Raw genomic sequence first — 24,612 nt, forward strand, 5'->3', positions numbered from 1 at the left:
AATATTTCTATTTAAGCATTTAATATTCCATTTAAGGAGCAGTCACTGTTGTGAACTCATTGTGTGACGAGAGGTGCAGCACAAGGCACAGCATCCCTCTCACAGTTCATCAGGTTACAGATGCTGGTCCCTTTTGCAAAAGAGAGAGTGATGCATCTTTTTCTGTTAATAAATCTCCATTCTTTCCCCTCATCTCTTATCTCATATTGTCTTCTGCTAGTTGTACAAATCCTAAATGAATGCACGGTGCTTTGGGACCTCTTGGGATGAAGTGCTTAATGGAAAACAAAATGTTAATCCCTTTGGTTAATTTTTGGTTGGGTTTTGAATAATAGCCTCAAGTCACGCTCTGGAGCTCCTTGGGCTGACCTCCACAGGGACCTGCAGCCCTGTGCACTGGGGAGCCGCTTCCCTCTGGCAGGGTGATGGCTTTGGGGTGGGACGGTGCCGCTGCCCCTCTCACCCTGCCCTGGCCGGGGACGTTCTGCTGCTGCTGCTGGACCCTTTGAACGGGCGCAATTTCCCATTTCAGCCGAGTTTCAGGGAGCTGTGGTTGTTGATGAGATTGGATCCGGGAACAGCGACGGGGAGGGACGCGAGTGGGGAAGACCTTCCCTCTGTCATGGCTGTGAGCCTGGAGGAGCGGGGGCACAGGGAAGGGAGGGAGGACAGGGGACTGCAGGATTTGGGGGCGAGCGAGCACTTGGGAGAAGTCCTTTCACATCGGGAAACCGGTGTGTGAGCGCCTTTGCTGTCCCGCCCGCTTGGGGTGGTGCCTTCGTGCAGCTGCTTCAATATCAGTTGTAAAGTTGGAGTTGAGTTTGAGTAACCGAGTAATTCCTCTCCGGCCTTTTCTCCTCCCTCCGCTTGCCGTTCCTCGGCTTTGCCTTGTTTGCTCAAGTCAGGAAGAGGGAGGGCATGGGGGCGGTTAATCATTAACCTTAACTCCTTCACCGCCATGGGGCTCAGTGATCCTGGCATTTCCAGACCTCCCTTCTTCCTCAGACCTGAAAAGTAAATCATTGCGTGTAGCCGAGCTCACTGTGTGTGTGCCATCAGCAAAAGGCAGTGGGTGTCTGTCCCACGATCAGCAGCACACAGGAGCCGAGCAGGGCAGTGTCTGTGGTGAGATGGTTACAACTGCCGCTCCTGCACTGAGGGCTGGTGGAGGGTGGAAAAATGGTTTACGTCCCCTCTGCAGGGCCGGAGGAGCCCAACACCCTCGCGGGATTTTCACTTCCTGGTGGAGTTTGAATTGCCTTTGTCATTGGAGGGGAGAAGCAAAAACCACTCCTTCTAGGCAAGCCCTTCTCTGGGAGGTGGTGTGCGTGAAACCTCCAGTCGCAGGACCTGCCTGACTGTAGGAATTGCGGTTCATCGGCAGTTCCCTGCAGGTATGTGCCTTTCACTCTGCAGCCCACCAGGTGTTCCTTTGCTTGAAAAGAAGATTCAGTTCATTTTTCCCCAGCTGTGGAATACTTGTCTTCCTTCAGAGAATCTGCTTCTGGGATATTTTGGTCCCTTTAGGAAGATAGATCCTGTGACTTTAATGGTTTGGAGCATCTTTGGTGTATAGAAATAATTTAACACAGCATTTAATTTGCTAATGGCTGTATTCTACTCTCTGAGTGCAGGACTGCTTATTTTTTCTTTTGTGATGCTTTAGTTTTTTGAAAAGAGTGAATATAAAAGCAGCACCTCCCTCATGTTGTAATTCAATAATACTGTCCTCTTCCAGTACATTTTCCTGAAGGCTTGCTAGGTGCAGTGGCTGCTGTGGAGTGCCGTGCTCAGGAAGTGGCTCAGGGCTGCAGGTGCTGCCTGGGGAGCTGTGGGCAGCCATTAGTGTGAGCAGTTGCTCGGTTGCTATTCTGGTGCCACCAGCTCCTTGTGAGCTGGTGGGGGACACTGCAGGGTGGCCACCCTCAGGCTGAGCCCCTGTGCCCACACCTGAGTGTCGGGTACCTGCTGTGTGCAGGACAAGGGGTCTGCTGAGTCTCTCTGGGGACAGCTGGGTCTGTGCAGGGGGAAGGGAGATCCAGAGGGGGTCACAGTGTCCCCTCCCGATTCTCCTGAAGTGTGTTCCTGTTTTCTCGCTGAATTCCACATCTCCAAAGGGACCTGCCGGGTGTGTCCTGTGAACATGGAGAGTGCTGATGTCTCCAGTGAGCTGACTCCTCTCTAACAGCCTTGCAGAGGTGTGCCCTGGTGCTGCTGCCCCAGTGGAAAGCTGGGCACGTGGCCAGGGAGGCTTTATTTTGAAAGGCTCACTTTTCTTTGGAAAGTGAGCACAGCACAGACCTGCAGGTGCTCACTGGAGTTTCCCCTGCAGGAACTGCAATGGGCTCTGCAGGGTGGGCACACGGGCTGGAAGGTCCAGCAGGGCAGGATTTGCCTTTGAGTCACCCCCAGAGGAGTGCAGGGTTGGGAATGGGCAGAGGATACATCTGCAGGGAGAAATCCAGAAGGCTGGGAATTTTATGCCTAATCTCTGATAGGACTGTGGGATTTTTGAGAAATGCTAACTGTGTGATGTGGGTCCTCTGCCTGGCATGAGTGACAGTGCTTCTAGCTGCTGGTGGAGGTTTTCCTTCTCTTGAGGAATTTGTGAGCAGTCTCCACCCATCTAGTTAAGAATTGTTTCCAGAAGAAATGGCGTTTACCTGGCAGCCTCTGGAAACTTGTTAACTGTTTGTATGATGTACTGAGGGGGATTTTTGTCAGGAGAACTGAAATACATCCTCCTGCTGCTCTGATGGACCGCTCTGAACATTTCATGCTTCTTCCCTACCTTTGACTCTGGAGAAAACACCTCCTGAGATCTTGTTTCCTGCAGAAAACAGTGCCTGCGGCCACAGTAAATGACTCTGTGATGATGTGGGGCCTGTAATTAGTCTGTGTCAATATCCTGTTGGAGTAGATCTCTGGACAGGCTTGCCTAGGTTGCACTTCTGCAGGGTACAGTGAGACTACAGGTTCCAGTTGTTGGGTGTTTTTCCAGTTAAGGCAGAAATCTGAGACTGACACAGCTTTTCTGGCTGCTTTGCTACATCTTGGTGTTTTCTTTGTGGTACAAGTTTGATAAACTCGTTCATTCCTGAGCAGCAGTAGTGTTTTTAAAGGCATTTGGTAGATTACCCAAGATGAAAAGTCCTCCCAAAAAACTTCTGACACAGATACGTTAAATGAGAATAAAGAGACAAAGCTCTAGTCCAGGTTTTTACCATTTTGTTGGGTTTTTTTTGCTTTCCTGCAGATGCCTTACTGGCAGACCTGGAATCAACCACCTCTCATATCTCCAAACGCCCAGTGTTTCTCACGGAGGAAACTCCTTACTCCTACCCAACTGGAAACCACACGTACCAGGAGATTGCTGTGCCACCCCCGGTGCCCCCGCCGCCTTCCAGCGACGCCCTGAATGGCACCGTGATCGACCCCTCAGAGCAGTGGCAGCCCAGCACACCCAGATACGGCCACCAGCAGGTGAGTGGGGCTGTGTGGGTGGCAGGGTGCTTGTTTTGTGAGTGCAGAGTCTCTCAGCAAAGTAAGGAGGAGGAAATAGGGAGAAGTGAGGATGGATTTGGCTGTGGAGCAGGGAAATGGGGGGGAGCTGGGAGTTTTTATTAGAATTAACTGGTTGGAGCAAATGGCAGAAAAGAATTTGAAAGCCATCGTCATTTTGCTGACAAAATGGTGGTGTGATGAGATTAGTGTTAGTCATCTGTCTTGAGCCTGTGGAAGGCAGACTGGGGGTTTCCAGCACAAATCTGTGACTCATAGGCAGGTCTGAAGTAAGGGGAAAACTGTTCCTGGTGTAGCCCATCTGATAGAGACCGGCTTGACTAAAGAGCAGATCATTAATTTGTTCTGCCCTGTCAATGCATGGGTTTGCAATGCAGTAGTGTACATATTTGTTTTGTATTCTCTGTTTCCAATGCAAATCTTGTTTCCACAGCCTCAGTCCCAGTCTCCTATATACAGCTCTAGTGCCAAAAGCTCCAGTGCCTCCGTTCCTAGAGACGGGCTCAACTCTCCTACTCCCCGTGCCAGTGAAGAGGAACACGTCTACAGGTATCCTGTCCCTTTTGAGATAAGCCTGACCCACAGCTTGAGCTTGCTGAGGGTCAAGCTGCTTTCTATAAGTGGAAACAAACACTGCTCTCCGTGTGTGTTACATTGCTTTGTGTCAGTTTTGATTGCCTCTTTTGTAACACACCACTGTAACTTTCACACTCACTTCAAACTTTGACCTGGCCCTTGGGCTTGCTCAGCTGCAAGAGGTTAAGGATCCATCAGACACAGCAGGATCTGGATTGTGTTGTGAAGGATATGATCCAGACACAAGTGACAAATCCACCCCCCTGCTAAAGAGCACAGAAGTTCTTCAGGAGGTGGATGGCCTTGGGGTTATTTTCCCCTGGGAACTCAGTACTTGTGGCCTGGGGTGTTGTGCAGGGACTTGAGTTTTCAGGTAAATTCAAGCTTCTTAAACGTTCCCTCTCAGTAGGTGATTGACAGATAGCAAGTTCACACTTGCAAAGGCAGCTGCTCTCACTCTGAGAGGTTGGAAGAGTAGTCTGCACAGCAGGACAGACCTTTCTGCTGATACAGGGAGGAGTGATGCAGAGGCTGTCAGAAATTCATCCTAGGCACCGTTTTACACTTTGGAGATTGGTGTTTCTTTGGAGTCGTAATCAAACCACGCCAGCTCTTTCTGCTGAGCAGGAAGTTGCTTCCAACCAGAACTAATTCTGGTTGGAGCTCAGCTCCTCTCTGGGCAGCCTAGCCAGAGGTGGTCCAATGGAGATGGTAATTGCAATTTTTTCAGATGACTGCATGCAATTAGTATTAAATGAAGGTAATTAGAGCCCTAAGTCCTCTTGAACAAGGGTCTGCCATGGCTTGGTTCTGGTGTTAGTTGTAACTGGTGTGTTGTTTCGACGTGAAGTATGTTCTCCTCAGGTTGCAGTTGTGGATCTTGTTTTACAACCTGAAGAGAAGGATAACTTCCCTTATGGAATTCATAATTGTCACTGGTGTTACAGGTGTCAGCGTCCTTAACCTGCTAGGTACTAACTTTTTGAGCATAATGTGGTCCTGTGCACAAGGCAGAAGTTCCCATTTTGGGTTTGGAAAATATCTTTTTGATAAAATAAGAACCTCTAGAGCATTAAAAGTTATTTGTAAAGTTCATTTGTAAAACCAGGAGAAAAAAATGTTCCTGCCACTGACAATAGAACAACTGTTACTACAGTGTAACCACTATAAAAATCACTGCATTTATGTGAAGTTCTGCTTTGGAACAGTTTGCAATTCTGTCTGGTAAATGATATCACCCATATAAGACTAGCAGTAATTACAGATAGTGCCTTATACATGCATGAGTGTTTAACACAGTAGAAAATAATACCAAGTTACTTTCTTATTAATTGATTAGAATTCCCCAAATTAAAGGTGTGAGGACTTGGGGAGACCTTGAGTGTTGCAAGAGGCTGTGACATATCCTACTGCTTTTCAGTTTCTGCTTCTAACCTGAGGCTTGTGCTTTGCCTCTGTCTCCAGTCTGTGCCAGCCCTGCATTCCCTCGCTCAGGGAGGAGGATGTTGCTGCTTGGTGTGGTGTCAGCAGAAACAGGCCATTTTCCCGTATGTGAGCTAATGGTTCTGCTGCTGTTCTGTGCATTTTGGATCTACAGACAGTTAACTCTTTCCTACAGGGCTGGGCAGCACATAGTCCTGAAATCAGAGGCCCTGTCCTTCAATGCTATTTTTCTAATTTACAAGAATAGCAGTGGCTGTGTTTAATTGTGTCACAAAGCATGTGTCTTCTTTACCCCCAGAGCTAAAAGCATCAGCCTGAAAAGACCACAGCACATGTCTAAACTTTGGGAACCCAGTGAGTTTCCCTCCATCCTTCTGCTGTATCTTGAAGTTTCACATTTCCCTTTTATCTTCAGTTTCCCGAACAAGCAGAAGTCTGCGGAACCGTCTCCTACAATGACCAGCTCCTCTCTGGGCAGCAACCTCTCAGAACTGGACAGGCTCCTTCTGGAACTGAATGCTGTCCAACATACCCCTGCCAGTGGCTTCACAGCAGGTAAGGAATAGGAAGACATTTGGTATGAGTGGATAATTTGGTTCTCAGAACAGTACCTTGCTTTTTCTTTCCAACAGCCTTAGTGAGGGGGACCCCTCCAGCCCTTAATCAAAGATTTATTTAGTGAGGGTGGGATCTCCTGAGGTCTGAGCTGCAGCACCCTGCTCAAAGCAAGGCCAACTTTAAAACTGCCTCTAACTAAAGTTTCTGAGTTAGTTTAGGTTGCTCAGGCCCTTGCACTGTTATGTTTTTAATATCCTCGAAGATGGATGTTCCACAAGATTTCTGGACAATGTTTTGTACTTGCCTGTGATTAGCAGGTGTGTGTGTGTGGAATGGGGCTCTGAATGGCTCTTTTCTGCTCCCCTTTCTTCAGATGAGGCTGGCAGAAGCCCATCACTGCCCAGCGTGGCTGGCCCTCACTATGTTGTCCCAGAGAGCAGCAGCTCAGGGGGAGGGAAGGCTGCACCCCCGACAAAAGAGAAGCCAAAGCGCAATGGTGCCCGTGGGATTGAGGATGTGCGTCCCAGCGTGGAGAGCCTGCTGGATGAGCTGGAGAGCTCCGTGCCCAGTCCAGTGTGAGTAATGCTGGGGTGGTTGCAGGCTTGGGTGGGGTGGGATGGGCTCCTGGGGGAATGGTGACTGTAGTGTAGGGGCAGCTGCTGCAGGACAGTGATGGATGGAAGATGGGCTTTATCTAAAGGGTTAGAAGTCAGGCGGGTACTGGTGCTTTGTAATCTACTTCTGGATGGAAAAATGCAGAAGCCATCCATTAGCGTGTAGACTGTTCAAGCTCAGATTTACAGCTGACCACAAATAGAAAATGAATGTTGAGGAATCATCTGTTTGTTAGTGGATGGGATGTGTGTGCACACGTGAGCCAGGGTCTGTACGTGCTGGGGAAGCTGGGCCAGGTTGGGCTGTGCTGAAACTCCTCATGCTCTGCTTACTTGGGGGAACAGTGGGACTTCAGTCTAGGAGTGCCCTCCAATGTTTAAACACACTCTTCTTAAAATTTTATTTTAATTTTCCCCCTGGTCAGGCCTGCAATCACTGTGAGCCAGGGTGAGGTGAGCAGCCCCCAGCGTGTCACGGCCAGTCAGCAGCAGACCCGAATTTCTGCTTCTTCAGCTACACGAGAACTGGATGAGCTGATGGCATCTCTCTCTGACTTCAAGGTACCCTGTCATGGCAGATTAGTGCTTCATCTTGTCCCTGCCCAGCCCAGTCTCTCTTGCCTGTTAACCACATTTGCTGACCTCAGTTGGTCTCCAGAATGCCTCCTTTCCCTCTCACATTTGCTCTGATAAACTTCCTGTGGTGTATTTGTGCTTTCTGAGTGGGGCTGTTGGTGTCCTTGACTGCTATAAATTGTCATCACTGGCAGGGGAAGGCAGTTCTGGGATCTGTTTTTCCTTCAGTTCTGCAGTTTGTCTGTTTGCCAGAGATAATGAGCTTTGTTACTGCTCAGTAGAGTGAATTATTTTGCTGTGCTACAACTTAATGAGAAGGAGAGGCATGGGACACCACTCTGCTTTCTGACAGAGACCAGGCCTCTCTGTTCTGTGGGATGACTCCTCTCTGGAGTGTGTTTTTACCCTGATGTGCTTTCCCTGAGGAAAATGGTTATTCCAGGCATTTGGTGTGAGCACTGAAGCGTTTACCTCAGACAGAAGGAGATTTCAAAGGTTTTATCTTAAACCAAAATCTCTTATTCACCTCAACATGGGATTAAAGTTTCAGTTTCTTGTGGGGGCAAAGGACAGTAAGTACCATTCAGTGTCAGCATATGTGCTTGAATAACTTTTTCTTTATTCATGTGGGTGTGTTACCACTCCTGGGCTAGATGATGAACTATGGAGGTTGTTCTCATGAGATTTCATTTACCCATACTCATGGCAAAATGAAAAATACTTTCTCACTTTCTACTTTCAGCTGCTTTGCTTATAGTTTTACTGAACTGTTGACTTGGATTTCTTCTGAGAGAGATGGAGAAAGCAAATATTTCTTTGTTAGCTTTGCCTTTGTTACATACCTATCTGCTTTCTAATCCTAAATCAGTTCCTAACTCTCTTTATTCCTGTATGGAAGATTTTGCTGGATGCTTGAAATTTCTTGTGTGTGCTGAACTCCATCCGATCCTAGATGACATTAGGTGGGGCAGCCAGAGCTGAGCAGTGTTTTGTGAGGAGAGGTACAGAACATGCAGTGACAGCTTTTTCTGTTTGCTGTTCTTTCTGTGCTTGGTGAGTCCCATGGAGATCAATACAATACCCAGAGCTGTGACAGGTGTGAGTTCAGAACCTTGCACTGAGCACACGTGTTCTGAGAAGCTTCACTTGCCTTGTCCTTGCTGGAATAGGATTCAGTCTGCCATTCCTGGCACATGCACCTAAATCAGTGAGAACCTGTGAGTTCCTCAGTGTTTTCTCTAGACTTACTGCAGTTGTGTTTAGTCACTTGCAAATATGGGCACCTTAGTGTTGCCTTTTTACTCCTTCTGATGTCCTAGGGTGTAGTGCAGGGTAGCCACAAGCTCTGCTCAGCCTGGTTGGAGCTCTGCAGTGTTGTGAAGCTGGAGAGAGTTCCCACTGGTGCTTGTGGCATTCCATGCCCTGCTCCTTCCGTGTGCTGTGGGAGCTGAGCCCTGTGGCCTTGTGCCCCTGCTGCTTTTATCAGAAACCAGCTCAGGGTGTGGCCCAGCCTTTGCTCCCAGGTGAGCTCTTGGCAGCTCAGAATGACCTTGCCCAGCACAGGTTTCTTTGATGAGAACAGGGAGTGGACATTTTAAAGTGTGGGTGTTCAGTGCTTTGCACTCTTGAGAAGTATTAGAATCTCCGCTAAAACCTGTGTGACAGAAATGAGCTGCTGTGGCTACCACTGCCTGCCTTCCTGGCTTAGTTTTCAGTTGACCTCAGAGACCAAATTGAAATGCAGCAAGATGTTAAGATTTGGGCTTTATTAAGCACAGCATTGATATTTTTGTGAAGCATTGAGCTCATCTGTGCCTAAACATTCTTCCTGCAGCACAAGAAACATGGCTTCTGTGATCATTTCCCTTTTGCTGATGATGTCATTGACTGTTTTTAAGTTACTTTCCTTTTCTCCTGTTGTCCAGGTTGCTTCATTTTCCCTTCAGTCCTTTTTGTTTGGTTATACCTCTCCTGTTTGTGCCAGCTGGGGATGTTAACTTGGCTGTAAAAATGTATTCTAGTCTATACCAGTGTCAGAATGTAAGGGAGACAAGGGGAGCCCTTGTGAAGGTGGAATATGAAAGGCTGCTGTTGGAGCATCAGACCTGTGTGTGACTGCAGGATATAGGATAAAAAACCCAAATACGATCTGTAATTAGCTGGAATTGATAGAAGTTGCAATAGATGAGGATGGGAGGAGTGGAGGGCACTGGTGCTTGATTTGCCTTGTACCCCTGAGTAAAAGGTGATGATTCATTACCCTTTTATTATATTTTGCTCACCCTGAGTTGTTGCCCCTCTTCTTGCTTACAGAATCCATTTGATTTTGGTTATCTGGTTAATCGGTCATCAGGCACTGAGATTACTTAATGCACTTGTTTTTTTACCCTCTGCCATTTCTGTGTAATGTGATGCCTGCTCACTGCATAGCTGGATACTTGCAGTTAACTGTTCTGTTACTGTAGAGTGCTCACCCATGGCTCTTACTTTGGAATTAGTATGGTTTCAGTATGTTGAAAATACTGTTTGAGCACAATGCCACTCTTGCCTTGAAAGTGACTGACTTCATTTTAGGAAGTCTGGAAACCAAATGTGAAGTACAGCATCAAACCAGGTTACTTTTACAGGTGCACCCAGCTTAGGCAGAATTCAGGGAGAGGGCATATTGGGATATTCCCTCATTTTAATATACTGGCTAGTAATTTTCCTCTCAGCTGTGACTGTGGTCACAGTACCCTGGCTGTGCTACTCGAAGGGAAGAGAATCTGTAATGAAATTTGGTCTCTTATTGCTCTTTCCTTTCTGAGAACAGTCTCCTTGTAGCACTACTGGTGTGACTTTGCAAGCGTGTGTGTGTGCCAGCTCCTGGCCCCTCAGCATGGCAGGAGCTCAGATCAGCTGAAAGTTATTATTCTTCCATTTACTGACAGGTTTTGTGCATGTTCTGGTTAATTATATAGTTTTTTTCATGATAAGTATCTCAGAAAGGTAAGTGGAGACTGAGGTAGCATACCTGGGGCTTAGGAAGTTACATGCCCTTCCACCTCAGAGCCCAAGCATCTGACTTCTTTAGGCTTCTCTGGAAAATATGATGAAGAGTTAGAGCAGGTCTTGATAGCTCTTGGATTTGGAAATCCTTTGTGGGTACATTTTTAAAAGTGAGAAGGCACAGTCTTGGTCTCAGGTTGTCCAAGTTGCTGTTCTGAGTCTCCCTTTCTAAGGAAAAGGAGTACTATTGCTTTGTCTGCTAGAGTTTAGTCAGGAACCACTGGAAGTGGAGAAAGAAGGACCCATGATCTTTTGTTTTCATAAGATCCTGTAAGTCAAGGAAAACCAAAACCTCTGTATTAATTGTTCTTCTTAGAATGTTTGTTGGATCCAAATTAATACTGATTTTATTACAATGTCAATGTGGAGTCTTTGGCCTAAGGGGAAGAGGCTAATCTGCCACCTAAGCAATGCTCACAAGGGCATGGAATGACTGACAGGCTCGTATAGATTCAGTGTGTGTCATTTCCAAGGTGAGATTAGTGATGTGAATAGAACAAAGCCCATGTCATCTGCTCTTTGCTGTGAATGCCCTGAAGCTTTGTTTTCATTGCCATGTACTCAGCCAACTGGAGCATTTTATTAAGTGTATCAAGAAGAAAATGTCATGCTTTGTTCTATTCATTGATTGAATTTTTTGCAGCTTTGGAATACAAAATTTCCATGTCTGACTGTGAGCTAGTTTACATGACCTTTATTCACAGTCGAGACACTCCTGGGTTTGGAGCTGCACTTCCCAGCAGTGGCAGTGGCTGTGCCACGTCCCCATCACAGCTGCAGGTGAACACTGAGCTGTCACTGAGGAGGGGGGCCCAGGAAAAGGATCCCAGTGGCTGTAGAACTCGTGAAGATCAGTACAATGTCATACTGGTTCTGCTCTTTGGTGTTTCATTTTTCTTCCTTAATCTTGGAAGTAAGGATTTGGGTCAACATGGGTTTTTGATTTGTGAGTCATGATTCTTATAATGCTTAATTCTGTGCCTTTTTTTCTTCTCCTTATCTCTGTCATTATCTTTTTCTCTCCTTATTCCTTCTATCTCTTTTTTTGCAGACTAGTTCCACTATGTCTCTGATTTCTGAATCTTCCCTAGAACCGGTTCCCAGTTCAGCAAATGCAGACTCCAGCAACACTCCTCACAGTTTAGCAGTGCTGTCCCATTCCAAACACCCTTCTGCAAGTCACAGTGGGGACTCAACAGTGCCAACATCTGTCCCCCCAGCAGACACCTGCATTGAGGAAGGCAGTGACACTGCAGTTCTGCCTTTGGCAGGGCACCCTGCTGCCCCTCCACCTGTGCCCCATTTAGCACAAGCTGTCCCTGTGCCCCCACCACGGAGCTCCTCTGGTTATGCTACTCGTGGGGAGCAAGTGGCCTCTGCCAGCTTAGTTCAGCTGAACAGAAAGCCTGACTCTTCCAGAAATACTTCCCAGGCTGTGCCAGCTTCCAGCGTGGAGCTTCTCTGTAGGTCTGCTGCTGTGGAGGCACGGGGCTTAGGTTATGATGCGGCAAAAGAGACTGAGAAGAAGGAGCAGAGAACTGACCCCAAAATCTCAAGTGTACCCATTTTGAAGAAGGGGAAGATAGCCAAGGAGCTGCATCAGCAGGGAGCAGCACTCAGGGACAACTCAGCTCTTTCGTCCCAGGGCAGAAGTGTGGAAACAGCTTTAGATGAGCTGTGGCCCCTGGAGCTGCCTGCACATGTGCCAGAGGTGCATGCAAAGAATGACAGTGTTTTGGATTCTGTTAATGAACCTTCTGTTGTTGCCCTGGATCGGTGGGATGTCTTCCCAGACACTAAAAACCAGTTGGGCTTTGTAGTGAAGCAAGGACAGGAGCTAAAAGCTGAAGTGCCACATGAAACCAAGGTATACCACAGTCCTGATGTGGGCAAGAAGAGGCAGGGCAGAGACAGAACTCCTAGGAAGGCAGGTGCTGCTAACACGAACAAGGCCAGAGGAGACCAGGAAAAGGAGCAATTCAGAAGCTCTGCAGTCACTCCGGAATCTCCTGAAACCTTTGGGAAGGCTGCATGGGATCTGCCATGTGTCTCCAAACCACCCATTGAGAGGATTTCTGCATCAGGCCAGGCAGGCACTGAGTGAATGTAGGAGCAGGGCGAGTCCTAGCCAGGACTGTTCTGCCAGCGCACTCACAGTGTGTGCATGCAGTGAGTGTGCCCCAGCTCACCCCACTAACAGCACGAGCTCTGAGCAGTGTCACTGACAGCTGCATCTCACAGGGCTTCACAACCCCCACCTTTATCTTGTGGTCTCTCCTGCATGGGATTCAGCAGCACAGAACGTGGCAGTTTGTAGGGACTTCCTTGTGAAGTGGACTTTCATTCCCTAACTGGGGTAAGGCTCAGTCCACAGAGACCTCCAAAAATCTGAAAGGGCTGTTTCATGCTACTGATTGGGATGGCAGCTCCTCTGCTCTGTTTACTGTTTTAGGTCTCATTACTGAAGCTGTCAGTGTTCTTTCCATTCTGGAAGTACACTTTGTGCACCAGACATCTCTGACCAAGAGCCTTGTGCCTGTCAAGGGCAGACACAGAGGCACAGCTCTGTGCCCTTGTGATGCTGAGGTTTCTGTAATGCTCAGTGGAGTGCTCATGCTGCACCTCCTATCTTGGCTTCCCACTGGTTAATCTTTCCCTTCCTTTTCTAGACAGTTATTTTTGGCTGCTGTGATTGTCCTTACAGGGTTTTTCCTTGCACTGAGTCACTGTTCTGGGCTGTGCCAAGAGGAATTTTGGCATGGTGGAATAAATGCCATCACTCTTCCTGCTCACAATTGTCACTAATGTCTTTGAGTTTGTGCTATTGCATCTTGGGGCTTGCTCTGACTTTGCTCTTCTCTGCTGATACTATTGCCTTTGTCATTTAGATAAAATCTTTAATCAAGAGGACAAAAGAGACTGCAAATGTGCATCCAATGTCTCGGGACCTCTCTCCAAGGCGCAAACTAGGTCCTGCCGTATTCCACAAGACTGAGTCCCAGGATCGCTTGATTGAGGAGCTTCAGGACAGACTGGGCATCGATAACCAGGAGCAGGAAGAATGGCCAAGCCAGGATGCCTGGCTGACAGAGGGGGTCATTGTCACTGCCAGGCCCCGGGGGGAAGAGCAGAGTGGTGAACAGCAAGTAGAGAAGGTAGAAAGCAGGGTCACACATGCTGGGAAACTCCAGCATGTCCCTCTGTCCAGATCCCATTGTGTGGAGGTGCAGATTGAGTTTCTGAGCATCCTAAACAACACAAAATGAAGAAGTAACTATTCACCCTTGTCTGGCCTGAGAGGGAAAGCAGCACAGGGTCCTAGTTCTGGATGTTTAAGAACTGCAGTGGGATCTGAGGGAGCTGCTTATGGTATCTGTTGATGCAGTCTGCTGCTGTCACATCTCAAATGTCCATGTGAGGATTATTTTTAAAACCCCACTGGGAAGCCTGACACACAGGCTTGCTTTGTTTTGTCCAGTGCTGTACCTGTGCAGGCCTTTCTGGGGATGAGTAAAATGGTGCTCTTCCTTAAGCTACAAAGAGCAGCACCTTTTGTAGCTCTTGTTGCTTTTCCCCCTTAGATAAACACACTGGTAGCAGCCAGCCTTCCTGTTAAAAGAAGTGCTTGTTGGTTCCTCTTTGGATTTATTCACCTTTCTTCTTCCTCCCTGTCTTTCTAGGTGGTTTTTCCTCCCGAGTCCCCGCTCCTCTCCAGGAGGACAATCTCTGTTCCTGTCTCTTCCCATCTCCAGCCTTCCAAAGAAGCTGCAAAGATAGTCCCTGCTAATGCTGCTCCTTCTCCTGCTTCTGGCCCTGCATCTCTTCTCTCACTCCCACCTCAGCCTTCCTCTGTGTCATCTACCCCAGCTCCTAGTCCAGTCTCTTCCTCTTCCTTCAGCTTGGCTCCCCAGCCTCACTTCCAGTGGGAAGCTTCTGATAATGATTATCATGAGGTTTCTGTTGTGGGCACCCCTCCTAATGAAGATCCCAAACATTCCTGTTCTCCCCAGACCTGGACTCCTAGCACCAAGGCAGTTGTCTCTGTTGGCTGTCAGACTGAAGATGAAGCTTTCTTCCCAGAAATGCAGGCAGGCTTCTCTATTCTGATTTGTGTTTTTAGCAGTATTTTCCAATCCAACTACTGCTTGTAATTTGACAGCTCAATAGATACAGTGTTCAGGTAAAGGCTGGTATGAACTGCTGGATGGGAGGGAGGACTCATGGACAATATCTAATCCCAGCTGTAGTACTGCACAGTACACGTCTGTGCAATAACTTGCTGGGATATGTGGGTCCTGTGTGTCCTGACAGTCACTTCATGCAGCAGGGACTCTCATTTCCCTCTGAGATTAAGAAGGTAACTCTGAAACACAGCCTGGAGCTCTCCCTGCCACAATCTCTCTGAAGTGGGGGGAATAAAAGATGGCAGAACATGCATACTGGAAGGAGCAACTCAGCAATCCTTCCTGTGTTTGCCCTTTTATGCAGGTGGATTTGGGGGAGGAGATGGCATGGTCCAGACCTGGGTTCTGCATCTCCTGCCAGGGAAGGGCTGTAGCTCCAGGATGGTGGGGAGTCTTTAACACATTTGTGCAGTGCAGTGTTAGTGTGCAGGCAGCTCTAAAGCAGTGAGCAAGAAACATCTCTGCATCGTGACCTGTTGTACTTTGCAGGTGACCTGTGCTCCTCCCCTAGGCCGCAGTGCCAGTCTGTTGGCCGCTCCTGCACCCTGGGGCCCCACAGCCCCTGACAAGGCAGGGTCCCCTTTCTGTTTCCTCAGCATGGAGTGTGCTCTTTGGTTGATGAGTGTGCTGGGATCTGCTCCTGGGGCTCCCAGCACTGTTAATGTGGATAATATCCTGTATTGCATGGTTTGCTACTCATAGAGCTCCTTTCTGAACTTGACTGATGGCAGATCTCATAAGGGTGGGAGTTTGAAGGGCCTTTGCATGATCAGTTTGCATGAGGATGATGTGCTGAGTGTCCCCTACAAACAGCATGGATTATGTACAGGAGGTGGAGACAAGCCTCTTTCAGGTGGGGGCTCACTTGTGAGTTGTCAAGAGGGCTGGATGGCCAGGCCAGCTAGAAATGGAGGTGTGTACAGGTATTTGTGCCTGCTCTGGGGTCAGCCATGACTGGCAGGACGGTGTGCTCCCTCCAGGTCACTACAAGGGTGAAGTGCTCTGTTGCTATGTGTTAAATTCATCTCATCTCCTTTCTCCCTGGATGGTATTTATCACTTGTGTATGGCATCTGTGCCTGCCTTGCGTGGCAATAACCCCTGGCTGGAGCAAGAGAAGCTGTGATTCCTTCCACACAGTGCCGCCCTTGTCTTCCTGCTGCACCATGCAGGAAGCCTGGGCTTTATCCTGGGGCTCTGGACAGGCTTTGTCTCCAAACACTGTTGTCTCTCTCTGTGAGAGTGTCCTTGCAGGGGTGTGTGTGCTTTGCAGGCAGTCACTGTAACAGTTTTTGGTAGCAAATGTGTATTGTGTGGTGAAGGGTTTGTTTTAGGCTGAGGATGCTGGGGTGTGATGGGGCTGCTCTGTGCTGCTGCACTAGGAGAGGTCAGTTGAGAGAGGAGGGGAAAAGCTGTGTGTTAGGATCCACTGGGAGTCACACTGCCTGTGAGGCAAGGCTCTGGAGTGTGTGGATAAGCAGCTACATTCATGTGTGTCATGAGACTGTTTATACAAATGAGCAGAAACCAGGATTTATCACTGAATAAACTGGTCAACTGCAAGGACAAGCAGCTGCAGCACAGGGAATACAGCTCCTCCTGTGGCTGGAAGAGCAGGGTCTGCCAAGGCTTGGAACACTTCAGCATGTCCCTGCTCCTTTGGCTATGCTGGCAGCAGGCTGGTGGGTTGTTCATAGGCATAGACTTTGTCTGTTTTAATTTACTCTCTTAGTAAAACAAAATGTGCTCTAAACCCAACTTTGTGTGTCCCTAAACCTGACAGTAGCTATGGCAGTGCCAAGTCAGCTAAAATAATCTCTTATTTCCTTGCTGGGGTTTGTCTGTAAAGGGGGCTGTGGTGGCCAAGGAGAACATAAAGCTTTGTTTATAAATTACAAACTTCAGTAAAACATTTCTCCCCTGCTCTGGAAGCCTTTCTAAGCCGTGTGTGCTGTGGTGGTGTGAGTTTCAGAAACAGCCTCTGAGACAAGCATCCAAATCCCCTTCCCCCCTCTTGGTGCATTTCCAACTCCAGTACACCGAGCAGCCCTGTCTGCTGGGGATGCACTGCCCTCTCTGTAGGCAAACAGCAGCCAGCTGGGAGAGAGTTCCTTCCTTCTGCTTCCAGTTGCTTAGCTCAGGCACAGGGTGAGAACCACCTGAGAGTGAAACTTGGCAGACGGATGTGCAGATGGTGGTGCAAAGGGAGAAAATGTTCTAGCTGAAAGGGAGATGAGATGAAGGAGAGAAGAGCATCTCTATCAGAGAGGAGAGACAACTGAGAGCAAGAGCATAGGAATGGAGAGAGGTCAAGGAGAAGGGGCCCTCTGGATGGTGTCTGCTTTGTCAGCTGGCCAGGAACTGATGAGCTAAAGGGAAATTTTTGGCAGAGGCTTAGAGAGCACTGTACTGAGTGCCTGGGATGTGCTGGTGACTGTTGCTGTATGTGCAGTGAAAGAAAATCAAATTCTCAGTTCACAACTCTGCTGTTACATATCTCAGTTCTCTGCTTGTCTCTGCATGGGCAGAATACATGTGTATACTTGATCCTGGCTCTCACAGCTTCTTCAGAGAGTGTAGCTGACTCCTGTCTGTCTCTGCAGGGGAGTCACTGGCAGCAACAGCAGGCATTTATCTGATCAGCATAGCAGCATTCACCTTACAGTATTTGTTTTGTCTTACCTGCAGTTCATGGCACAGGGAAAAGCTGGGAGCAGCTCCCCTCCATCCACAGCCTCCAAGCCTGGCAGTCAGCTGGATACCATGCTGGGAAGTCTTCAGTCTGACCTGAACAAACTGGGTGTAGCTACAGTTGCCAAAGGTGTCTGTGGAGCCTGCAAGAAGCCTATTGCTGGGCAGGTGAGTTGAAGGTGCTGCCTCATTGCTGGACCTTGGGCTGCAGCTGGGAGTAACGGGGAGGGCTGTTTCGTGAGGCTGGAGAGACTGGAGATGCTGGAGAAACTGAAGTACTCTATTTATCCACTGGCTAGGTACGCTGTAAGCTCCTCCAGTGACCTCTACCCTGCCCCTGAGGGACTGCCCTCTCCTGAGATGATAGGTAATTCAGTTTTCATGCTACCCCAGTCCAGGGCTCACTTGAGTAGTAGAACTTGTCATTCTTGCTGACCTCCAGCTGGTATCTTGTCATGTGGTCTAGGGGAGGGAGAGATAGAATTGTTCTCCAAAATCTGTTTTCCCCACAGGTAGTTACAGCCATGGGGAAAACCTGGCACCCTGAGCACTTCGTCTGCACCCACTGCCAGGAGGAGATCGGCTCCCGGAACTTCTTTGAGCGGGATGGGCAGCCCTACTGCGAGAAGGATTATCACAACCTCTTCTCTCCTCGCTGCTACTACTGCAACGGGCCCATCCTCGATGTGAGTTCCTTGGGGGAGCCACGGTGCTGGCGAGCTGCTGCAGGCCTGGGTGTTAAAATTCCACTTCACCCTGTGTCCTGGGTGGAAGGTTTTGTTCAGAGATTTCTGTAGTTGTTCTGGCCTTCCTTTGAAAGGGAAACAACTTGGCACAGTCGAATTCTTTCACCAGTGAGTGGAGTTTGTCCCTCTTACCTTTGCTGGAGTTCCTTCAGAACTCCACAAAGCTCTTTCATTCTGGCAATGATTTCTCAGCTTTTGTTGTTGGCAGCCTGTGGTAACAGGCACCAGTGCTGGTCCTTAAGACTGGGTGGGGCCCTGTATAAGGAAGCAGTGCCTAAGATCCTTTTAGGGTAAAAAAAAGTGTGCAGTGGGAAAGCCTGAATGAGCCAGAGGCAGGAGCAAATTGACTCTGCTCTCTAAAGGACAGTCTATTTTAATGCTTGCTCTTGTCAGCACCAACATTCATGTGTCCTCTCTCCAGCCCCCCTTACTCACCTCCAAGTCATTTACATGACCTGCACTTTGTGTTTTCTTCTCAACAGAAAGTGGTGACGGCTTTGGACAGAACATGGCACCCTGAACACTTTTTCTGTGCTCAGTGTGGAGCTTTCTTTGGACCTGAAGGTATTGCTGGTTTATGCAAGGGAAAAGCAATCTGTCTCCCCTCTGAACTCCTCTGAATCAGAGGAGGGAGTGAGGCAGAGCTGCTTCCAGGGTACAGCCTGAGGCATCACAGGGGAACTACTGGAGTTCCAAGGGAGCTGTTTGTGGGGGAAGGATGGTGCCAGTAATAATGGCTTCTCCCTGGGGAGGAAGAACAGGCCTCTGCTGGGATGGGAAGGGAACAGAACAAGAAACAGCTCTGGCTGCTCAGTGTGTTAGCAGGAGGAAGGGTGATCCTACCCATGGGTTACCCTGCACAGGTTGTGTGGCTACAGGTGAAGATGAGGAGCTGATCCCTTTGCCTCTCCTCTCTTTGAGCAGGGTTTCACGAGAAGGATGGCAAAGCCTATTGCCGCAAGGACTACTTTGATATGTTTGCTCCCAAGTGTGGAGGTTGTGCCCGGGCTATCCTGGAAAATTACATCTCTGCCTTGAACACCCTGTGGCACCCCGAGTGCTTTGTCTGTCGGGTAAGGAACCCAAGGTCCTTTGCTGCTGCTCTGTGACCCCTCTTGTTTCCACCCTGAGGCATCTGGCCCCATATCAGGGTAAGGTGTCTGTGGGGTAGTGAAGAGCAGCAGCCCCACAACATAAGAACATGCCAGCAACCAAACATCTTCTTGTTCTCTGTTTATATTAAATTTTGGAGTTGCTTTCCTCTTTCTGTTCCCAGCTTTAACTATGGGCTTCTGCAGCAGCTCACAGATAGAGATATTTCTGTGACCTTTAAATAATTATAAGCTAAGCTTCTCTCTGAGCACTTGCCTCAGCAATCAGATTTTGAGGATATTCCTCCCATGCTCCGTCTGAAAATGTAAACTAATGAAAGTGACCTTGTTCAGACAAACATGCAAGTCAATGAAATAGTGGCAGGCTCCATACAACAGGCATAATAAACAGGAATACTGCAGATTAAATGCTTGGCACTCTTTCAGAGAGCATTGCAAATATTAACTCTTACCATCCCCAAGAGATGAGCCAAATCAGCCACTGTTTCCTAGAGTGGGAAAGAAGGCAGAAACCAGATCAAGCAGCCAGAACCACAAGCTGCTGATTCCTGTTGTGATGCTCAGAGCAGACAGTCACCACCCTGTTGGGACTGTCTGTGGATCCTGCAGTGGTGTGCAGAGTGAGGCAGAAGCTGTGCCTGACTGGGGATGGGGGGGAAGCCTTCTCATGCAGAGATTGAGACTTTATCAAGCAGTTCTGTTTTCCTTTCCCCCTGCTGCGCCCTGAATTAGCGAGGCCAGAACAGATTTCTTTCAGACCATAAGATGTGATTCTCTTACTGTTTCTGCAAAAGCAGAGCAAACTTTTCAGCTGCTCTGCTGACTGAAGTGACTGTCAGCATTGGTAAAGTCTTGGACTTGCTGCAGGCAAGCTGCATTCTCCTGGTACTGCAAGTGTTCAGCTGCCCGTGGCTCTGCGCGCTGTTTGCTGGACTCCTGTCCACACGCTGGGAGCCAGCTGTGTGTGATACTCAGTGTCCTCCCTGGGGAACAGGACAGCAAAACCAGGCTTCAGGAAACTGCCTCCTCTGGGTCTTGCTGCTGATGTATTTGGTAAATTTGGCAGTGCCCTAAACTCCCACCCTTATTCTGCTGCCTCAGTTTCCCACTTTTACAAGGAGAGGAGTCTCCCCAGTCTGGTGGGGATAGTGGGTGCTTCTGTTGCAAGTTCTGCAGTGAAGTGTCCTCAGATGCTGAGGCGAGGGAGCAGCTCTGGACATTTATTAGCACACAGCTGATGTGTCCTCTTCCCCATATCTATTCAACATCATTAGCACTATAGAACAAGCCGTTTCTCCCAGCAGTGACCCATGTGTAACTGGAAATATTTCAGGCTGGACAATCTTTTGCAGAGTGTACCTGCCTAATGCCAGCCATTCTGGAGAGGTCACTCATAAAGATGAATTGTGCCTGATTTTCTCAGCTGGAACCAGTCCCATGCTCATCAGGATTCTGCTGCATGAAAGTCTCTTGGTCCTTTCTTCTGCTTGCCCTTGTGGGGAAGCTGGAGTGAGGGAAAAAAAAAAAACAACAACAGGGAAAGGTGCTGCAGTGTTTCCCATCTCAGGGCATGAATTATTTTTTTCCTGGCTGGATACTTTCAGTAACTCATCCATAGTATTTTATTTGTAGAAGTGAAGCCAGCTGGGCGAATGAGCTGATTAATTTCTTTGCTTGTGTCTGTATCTGTCCATTTCTTAGTCTTTTTTTGGAAGCTCTTCCTGATGGGCTGAGTTTGGCTCTGGATACCTGGGCAGTGCTGAAAGGCAGCAGTTCACCTGCCCACAGCACGGCTGGGCTGTGCCGTAGAGCAGAGGATGCTTGCAGAGCTGCCCCTCCCCACCAGCCCAGCTTCTCACACAAGCTGTCCCTTTGCTTTGTCCTGCTGCAGGAGTGTTTCACCCCGTTTGTCAACGGCAGCTTCTTCGAGCACGACGGGCAGCCCTACTGCGAGGTGCATTACCACGAGCGCCGCGGCTCGCTCTGCTCCGGCTGCCAGAAGCCCATCACGGGACGCTGCATCACTGCTATGGGCAAGAAATTCCACCCAGAACACTTTGTCTGTGCCTTCTGCCTCAAGCAGCTCAACAAAGGAACCTTCAAGGAACAGAACGACAAGCCCTACTGCCAGAACTGCTTCCTCAAGCTCTTCTGTTAGAGGCACCATAGACGGGCGCTCAGGCATCTTTCTGCCACCCCCTTGGCAGTTCTGTCTCTCTGAACATTACTGTGATTTAGGAACCTTACCAGGCAGGGGAGGAGGGGGGTGGGGGGTGGGAGGTGCTGCTATGGAGGGGCAGTAGATCCAGAGATGAGATGGACCATTAAATTGGAAACGCCCTTGCTGTGTCTCAGAAGAGAGAGGCTGAGATCCCTCACTGTGGTGTGTGTGTGTCTGTGTGCGTGACTGACAGCTGAGCTTAGCTCGAGGGCTCTAACAGGGAGATTCTCCCAGCCCCCTCCTGGCAGCAGGAGGCTTTGCCAGTGCATTTCAGCCTGTGTCAGCTCTCTGAGCAAATGGTGACACTTGCAGACAACACAGCCCTCTGCTTTGACACCTCATTCTCAGGCTTTTGCCTGCTCGTGTGCAGGGTGACAGCACAGGGAGGCCACCCTGTGACCTCAGTGCCACCCTGGCTCTCCTCGCAGAGTTACACGGTGTGTGTGACTTGCTGAGGGTGGAGCATCAGCACAGGCAGCCAAGACCCCGCAAGGGTCTCTCCAGTTCCATTACACTGTAAGGAGATAATACCACTTACTCTTGTTTTAATTAAGAGGAATCAAGATGTTACTGTGTGGGGTGTTTTTCTTTTTTTCCCTAGTTTGTTACTCCCTTTCTCAATGCCTTCTCTCAGCACACTGGAGCAGGAGGTGCGGTAAGCCCCAACCATCCCTCAGCACTGTTGTGCTCTCCTGTGGGGACATGCAGCTCCATAGGCACCCAGGCCAGCTCAGGGAATCTGCTGCCCTCACCTGCTGCTCCTGGGAGAGGAAGAGGCATCACCCCTTCTTTAAACACAGGTGCAGAGAGGTTAGAGCAGCCTTTTTCATCCAGCCCTGTCATGAGCGAGTGTGACGTGTGAGTGTTTATCTGCCCTGGGACTCTCCCATCTATCAGGGCCTCAGTCTGTCACAGGAGTGGCTGCAAGGAAGGGTTTAAGAAGCCAGGAAAAAAAATTCCTAAATTTATATCCTTTCTTCTTCCAGTTTGCTAATGAGACCTATCAGCCCCTTGGTGTTTCCCTTTTCTGTGCTCTTGTTAAACATGTTCTACTGAGAGATGCTACAGCAATAACCTTTTATATTGACTGTTACTGGTATAACAAGTCCTGGGGGGTCAGGTGTGCATGACACACTTGGAGTTTTAGTATCAAAGTGAATACTGTATCCTGTCTTTGATAAGAACTGTAGATTTCTACACTGATTTTGAATTCATATCTAATTTACTTTTAATCCTCTTATACAGAAATTGGTTTTGAAGTGATTTTAAGAAAGCAACTTTTATATCAAGCTGTGCTGTTCTAGGCAGTGTGCCAGTTGTGCTGGTTTACTGCATCTGTAATCTCAATGCTTTATTAAGCCTAACTAACATTCAATATTTCCTTTTTGTTGCGGGTTGGGAGGGGCTGGAATCTATGGGCAAGGGAACATGACTTGTATTTTTTTTTCTCTAGCACAGGCAGGTGAACTGTGAATAGATTTGAGGTTTTTTTTTCCTCCTCTGGGTCACCTAAAAGTATAATTTCGGTTTTATTGTAATCTGTAAACTGCTGTATTTGAATCACCTGCCGTTCTCCCAAAGCCCAGCTTCCAGGATGTTAAAAGTGAGTCTTAATATGCTAGGGGGGAAGGAGTTCAGATCTTTTACCTTGGTTTCTCTTCTTCAGCTGCCTGAAACCAGAACAGGGTTAATTGGGGAAGGGGCTCCTTTCTTTCTGTGGAAGAAAGGTCTTGTGACTGAGGAGAAGAAAGTGGGAGACAGAGTCTGTTCCTGACTAGCTGTGCAGCTTTGGGCCAGTCGCTAAACCTTACCGTGCCTCAGTTTCCCCATCTGTAAAATGGGGGCAGTTTAGCCTGGATTTGTGAGGTTATTGTGAGACCTAGCTGATGTTTGGTAAAGCACTTTTAGGTCTCTGGCTGGAGGGTGCTGTGGAGAGGGAAGCACTGTGCTGAAATTCCCAGTGGCATTCTGTGGTACCAGCCCTGGGAGCAGTGTTTGGAATTCCTGCTCCAGAGAGCTGCAGCTCTGTCACCATTGCCATCTGGTTGTGTTTGCAGCTCGGCAGGTGCATTATAGGGCTCCAGGGGTGTCAGAAACCAGCCCTGAAACCCATGGGTCACTGTCCCATGTAACCTCGTCACGGTGCTGCGCTGCCCTGCTCAGGTCACTGAAACTGTGCCACGGATTTCCCCCAACAAACAAACCTCAGTGTGTGGGTGTGAGGCCAGAGGGAGCTGTGGGAGCGCTGGAGCTGTGTCAGCTGGGCTGAGCACAGCTCTGGGAAATTCTTGAGGCAAGAGGCCTTGTGCATTTTCATCTTGTAGTCTATTTGACTTAAAATGGATGTTCCTAAGCTGCCTGTGTTTGTCTCTGGAATGGTCTACTTCCTTGGTGCCGCTGAGGGGACACACAGCTGTTGTGTGCAGATGCTGGAGAGGGGTGAGATGTTTCTGGCGTTGCCACTTTATGTGACACCTGCAAACTGTGTAATCCTGTGCCTCAGTTTCCCTGTCTGGGGAGTTTTTAACCTACCTCACTGCTAGCTGAGGCTTTGTCAGTGACTCTTGTGGCACACCTGGGTGCAGGGTGCTGTGTAGGGTGTGTGGTGCTGAGAGGAGGCTCCTCTGGCCTTAGTGCTTAACCGAGACGATGTCACGCTCACCTTCTGCCTTCATCTGGTGTCTGATATGCTGGGATGCCACACCGATGCTACTCTGCCAAATAATGCCTGGTGGTGGCTGTGGCCGCTGTGGGTGTCCAAAATGCCTGTTCGTTCAGTGCAGATGCAGTTTTAGGGCAGCACAGCCGCTGTTGGGCTATGGGGGTGCTCCGGGAAGGTGTGTGGCCCCCCCGGGCCAGGCGCTACCCTGGGAAGGCCTTTCACATCTGGGCTGGGCTGGGGGAAGCTCCGCTGGGTCGACAATTATTTGATTCTTTCCTCCCTTGTAAACTTCTAACTCCGCTTTTTTTTTTTTCTCTCTCTCCATTTAAAATTCTTGCAGTTATGCCAATAAAATTTTTACCAATACAGTCACGCCTGTGTCGCGGTTGTTTTCTGCCCCCGAGGTTGTGAGGGAGCGGAGCCGGGGCGGGCCCCTCAGGGCTGAGGGGGGGGGTGGGGGGGGCAGTGCGCTCCTCCGGCCGCCAGGGGGCGGCGCGCGCCCGGCCGCGCGCTGTCCTGCGCCCTTCGCGCCTTCCGCTGGCGTCACGCGCTTCCCGCAGAGCGGCGGATGATTGACGCGGCAGGCAGCCAATGGGCTGAGGGCAGGCAGAGCCGCGGCGCTCTGCGATTGGTCGTAAGCCGCGGTATAAAAGGAGACAA

General features: G+C 49.0%; 2 protein-coding genes across 4 annotated transcripts in view; both read left to right on the plus strand.

Moving 5' to 3' along the window:
• The window catches only part of PXN (paxillin), a 41,940-nt gene extending 20,618 nt beyond the window's left edge, over positions 1-21,322 (plus strand). The window contains exons 2-12 of one of the 3 annotated variants that reach the window (XM_054288805.1): positions 3,257-3,483; positions 3,956-4,071; positions 5,957-6,096; positions 6,473-6,674; positions 7,139-7,274; positions 15,011-15,091; positions 17,209-17,379; positions 17,724-17,897; positions 18,440-18,521; positions 18,882-19,030; positions 20,961-21,322. In XM_054288805.1, coding sequence (XP_054144780.1) covers positions 3,257-3,483; positions 3,956-4,071; positions 5,957-6,096; positions 6,473-6,674; positions 7,139-7,274; positions 15,011-15,091; positions 17,209-17,379; positions 17,724-17,897; positions 18,440-18,521; positions 18,882-19,030; positions 20,961-21,227 — 1,745 coding nt within the window. In that variant the 3' untranslated portion in view covers positions 21,228-21,322. Of the gene's footprint in view, positions 1-3,256; positions 3,484-3,955; positions 4,072-5,956; positions 6,097-6,472; positions 6,675-7,138; positions 7,275-11,388; positions 12,459-15,010; positions 15,092-17,208; positions 17,380-17,723; positions 17,898-18,439; positions 18,522-18,881; positions 19,031-20,960 lie in introns of those variants that run through there. The other 2 variants (XM_054288806.1, XM_054288804.1) reach the window with 2 other exon arrangements.
• On the plus strand, positions 13,274-14,822 carry LOC128945154 (uncharacterized). Its single transcript, XM_054288807.1, has 2 exons — positions 13,274-13,492; positions 14,018-14,822. The coding sequence occupies exons 1-2, from the start codon at positions 13,274-13,276 to the stop codon at positions 14,486-14,488; spliced, it is 690 nt and encodes a 229-aa protein (XP_054144782.1). The 3' UTR covers positions 14,489-14,822.
• Positions 21,323-24,612: the final 3,290 nt, after the last annotated feature.

This window comes from Melozone crissalis, unplaced genomic scaffold, assembly GCF_028551555.1.
Source record: "Melozone crissalis strain CALT ecotype California unplaced genomic scaffold, PUWL_Pcris_2 ptg000063l_1, whole genome shotgun sequence".
Lineage (NCBI taxonomy): Eukaryota > Metazoa > Chordata > Aves > Passeriformes > Passerellidae > Melozone > Melozone crissalis.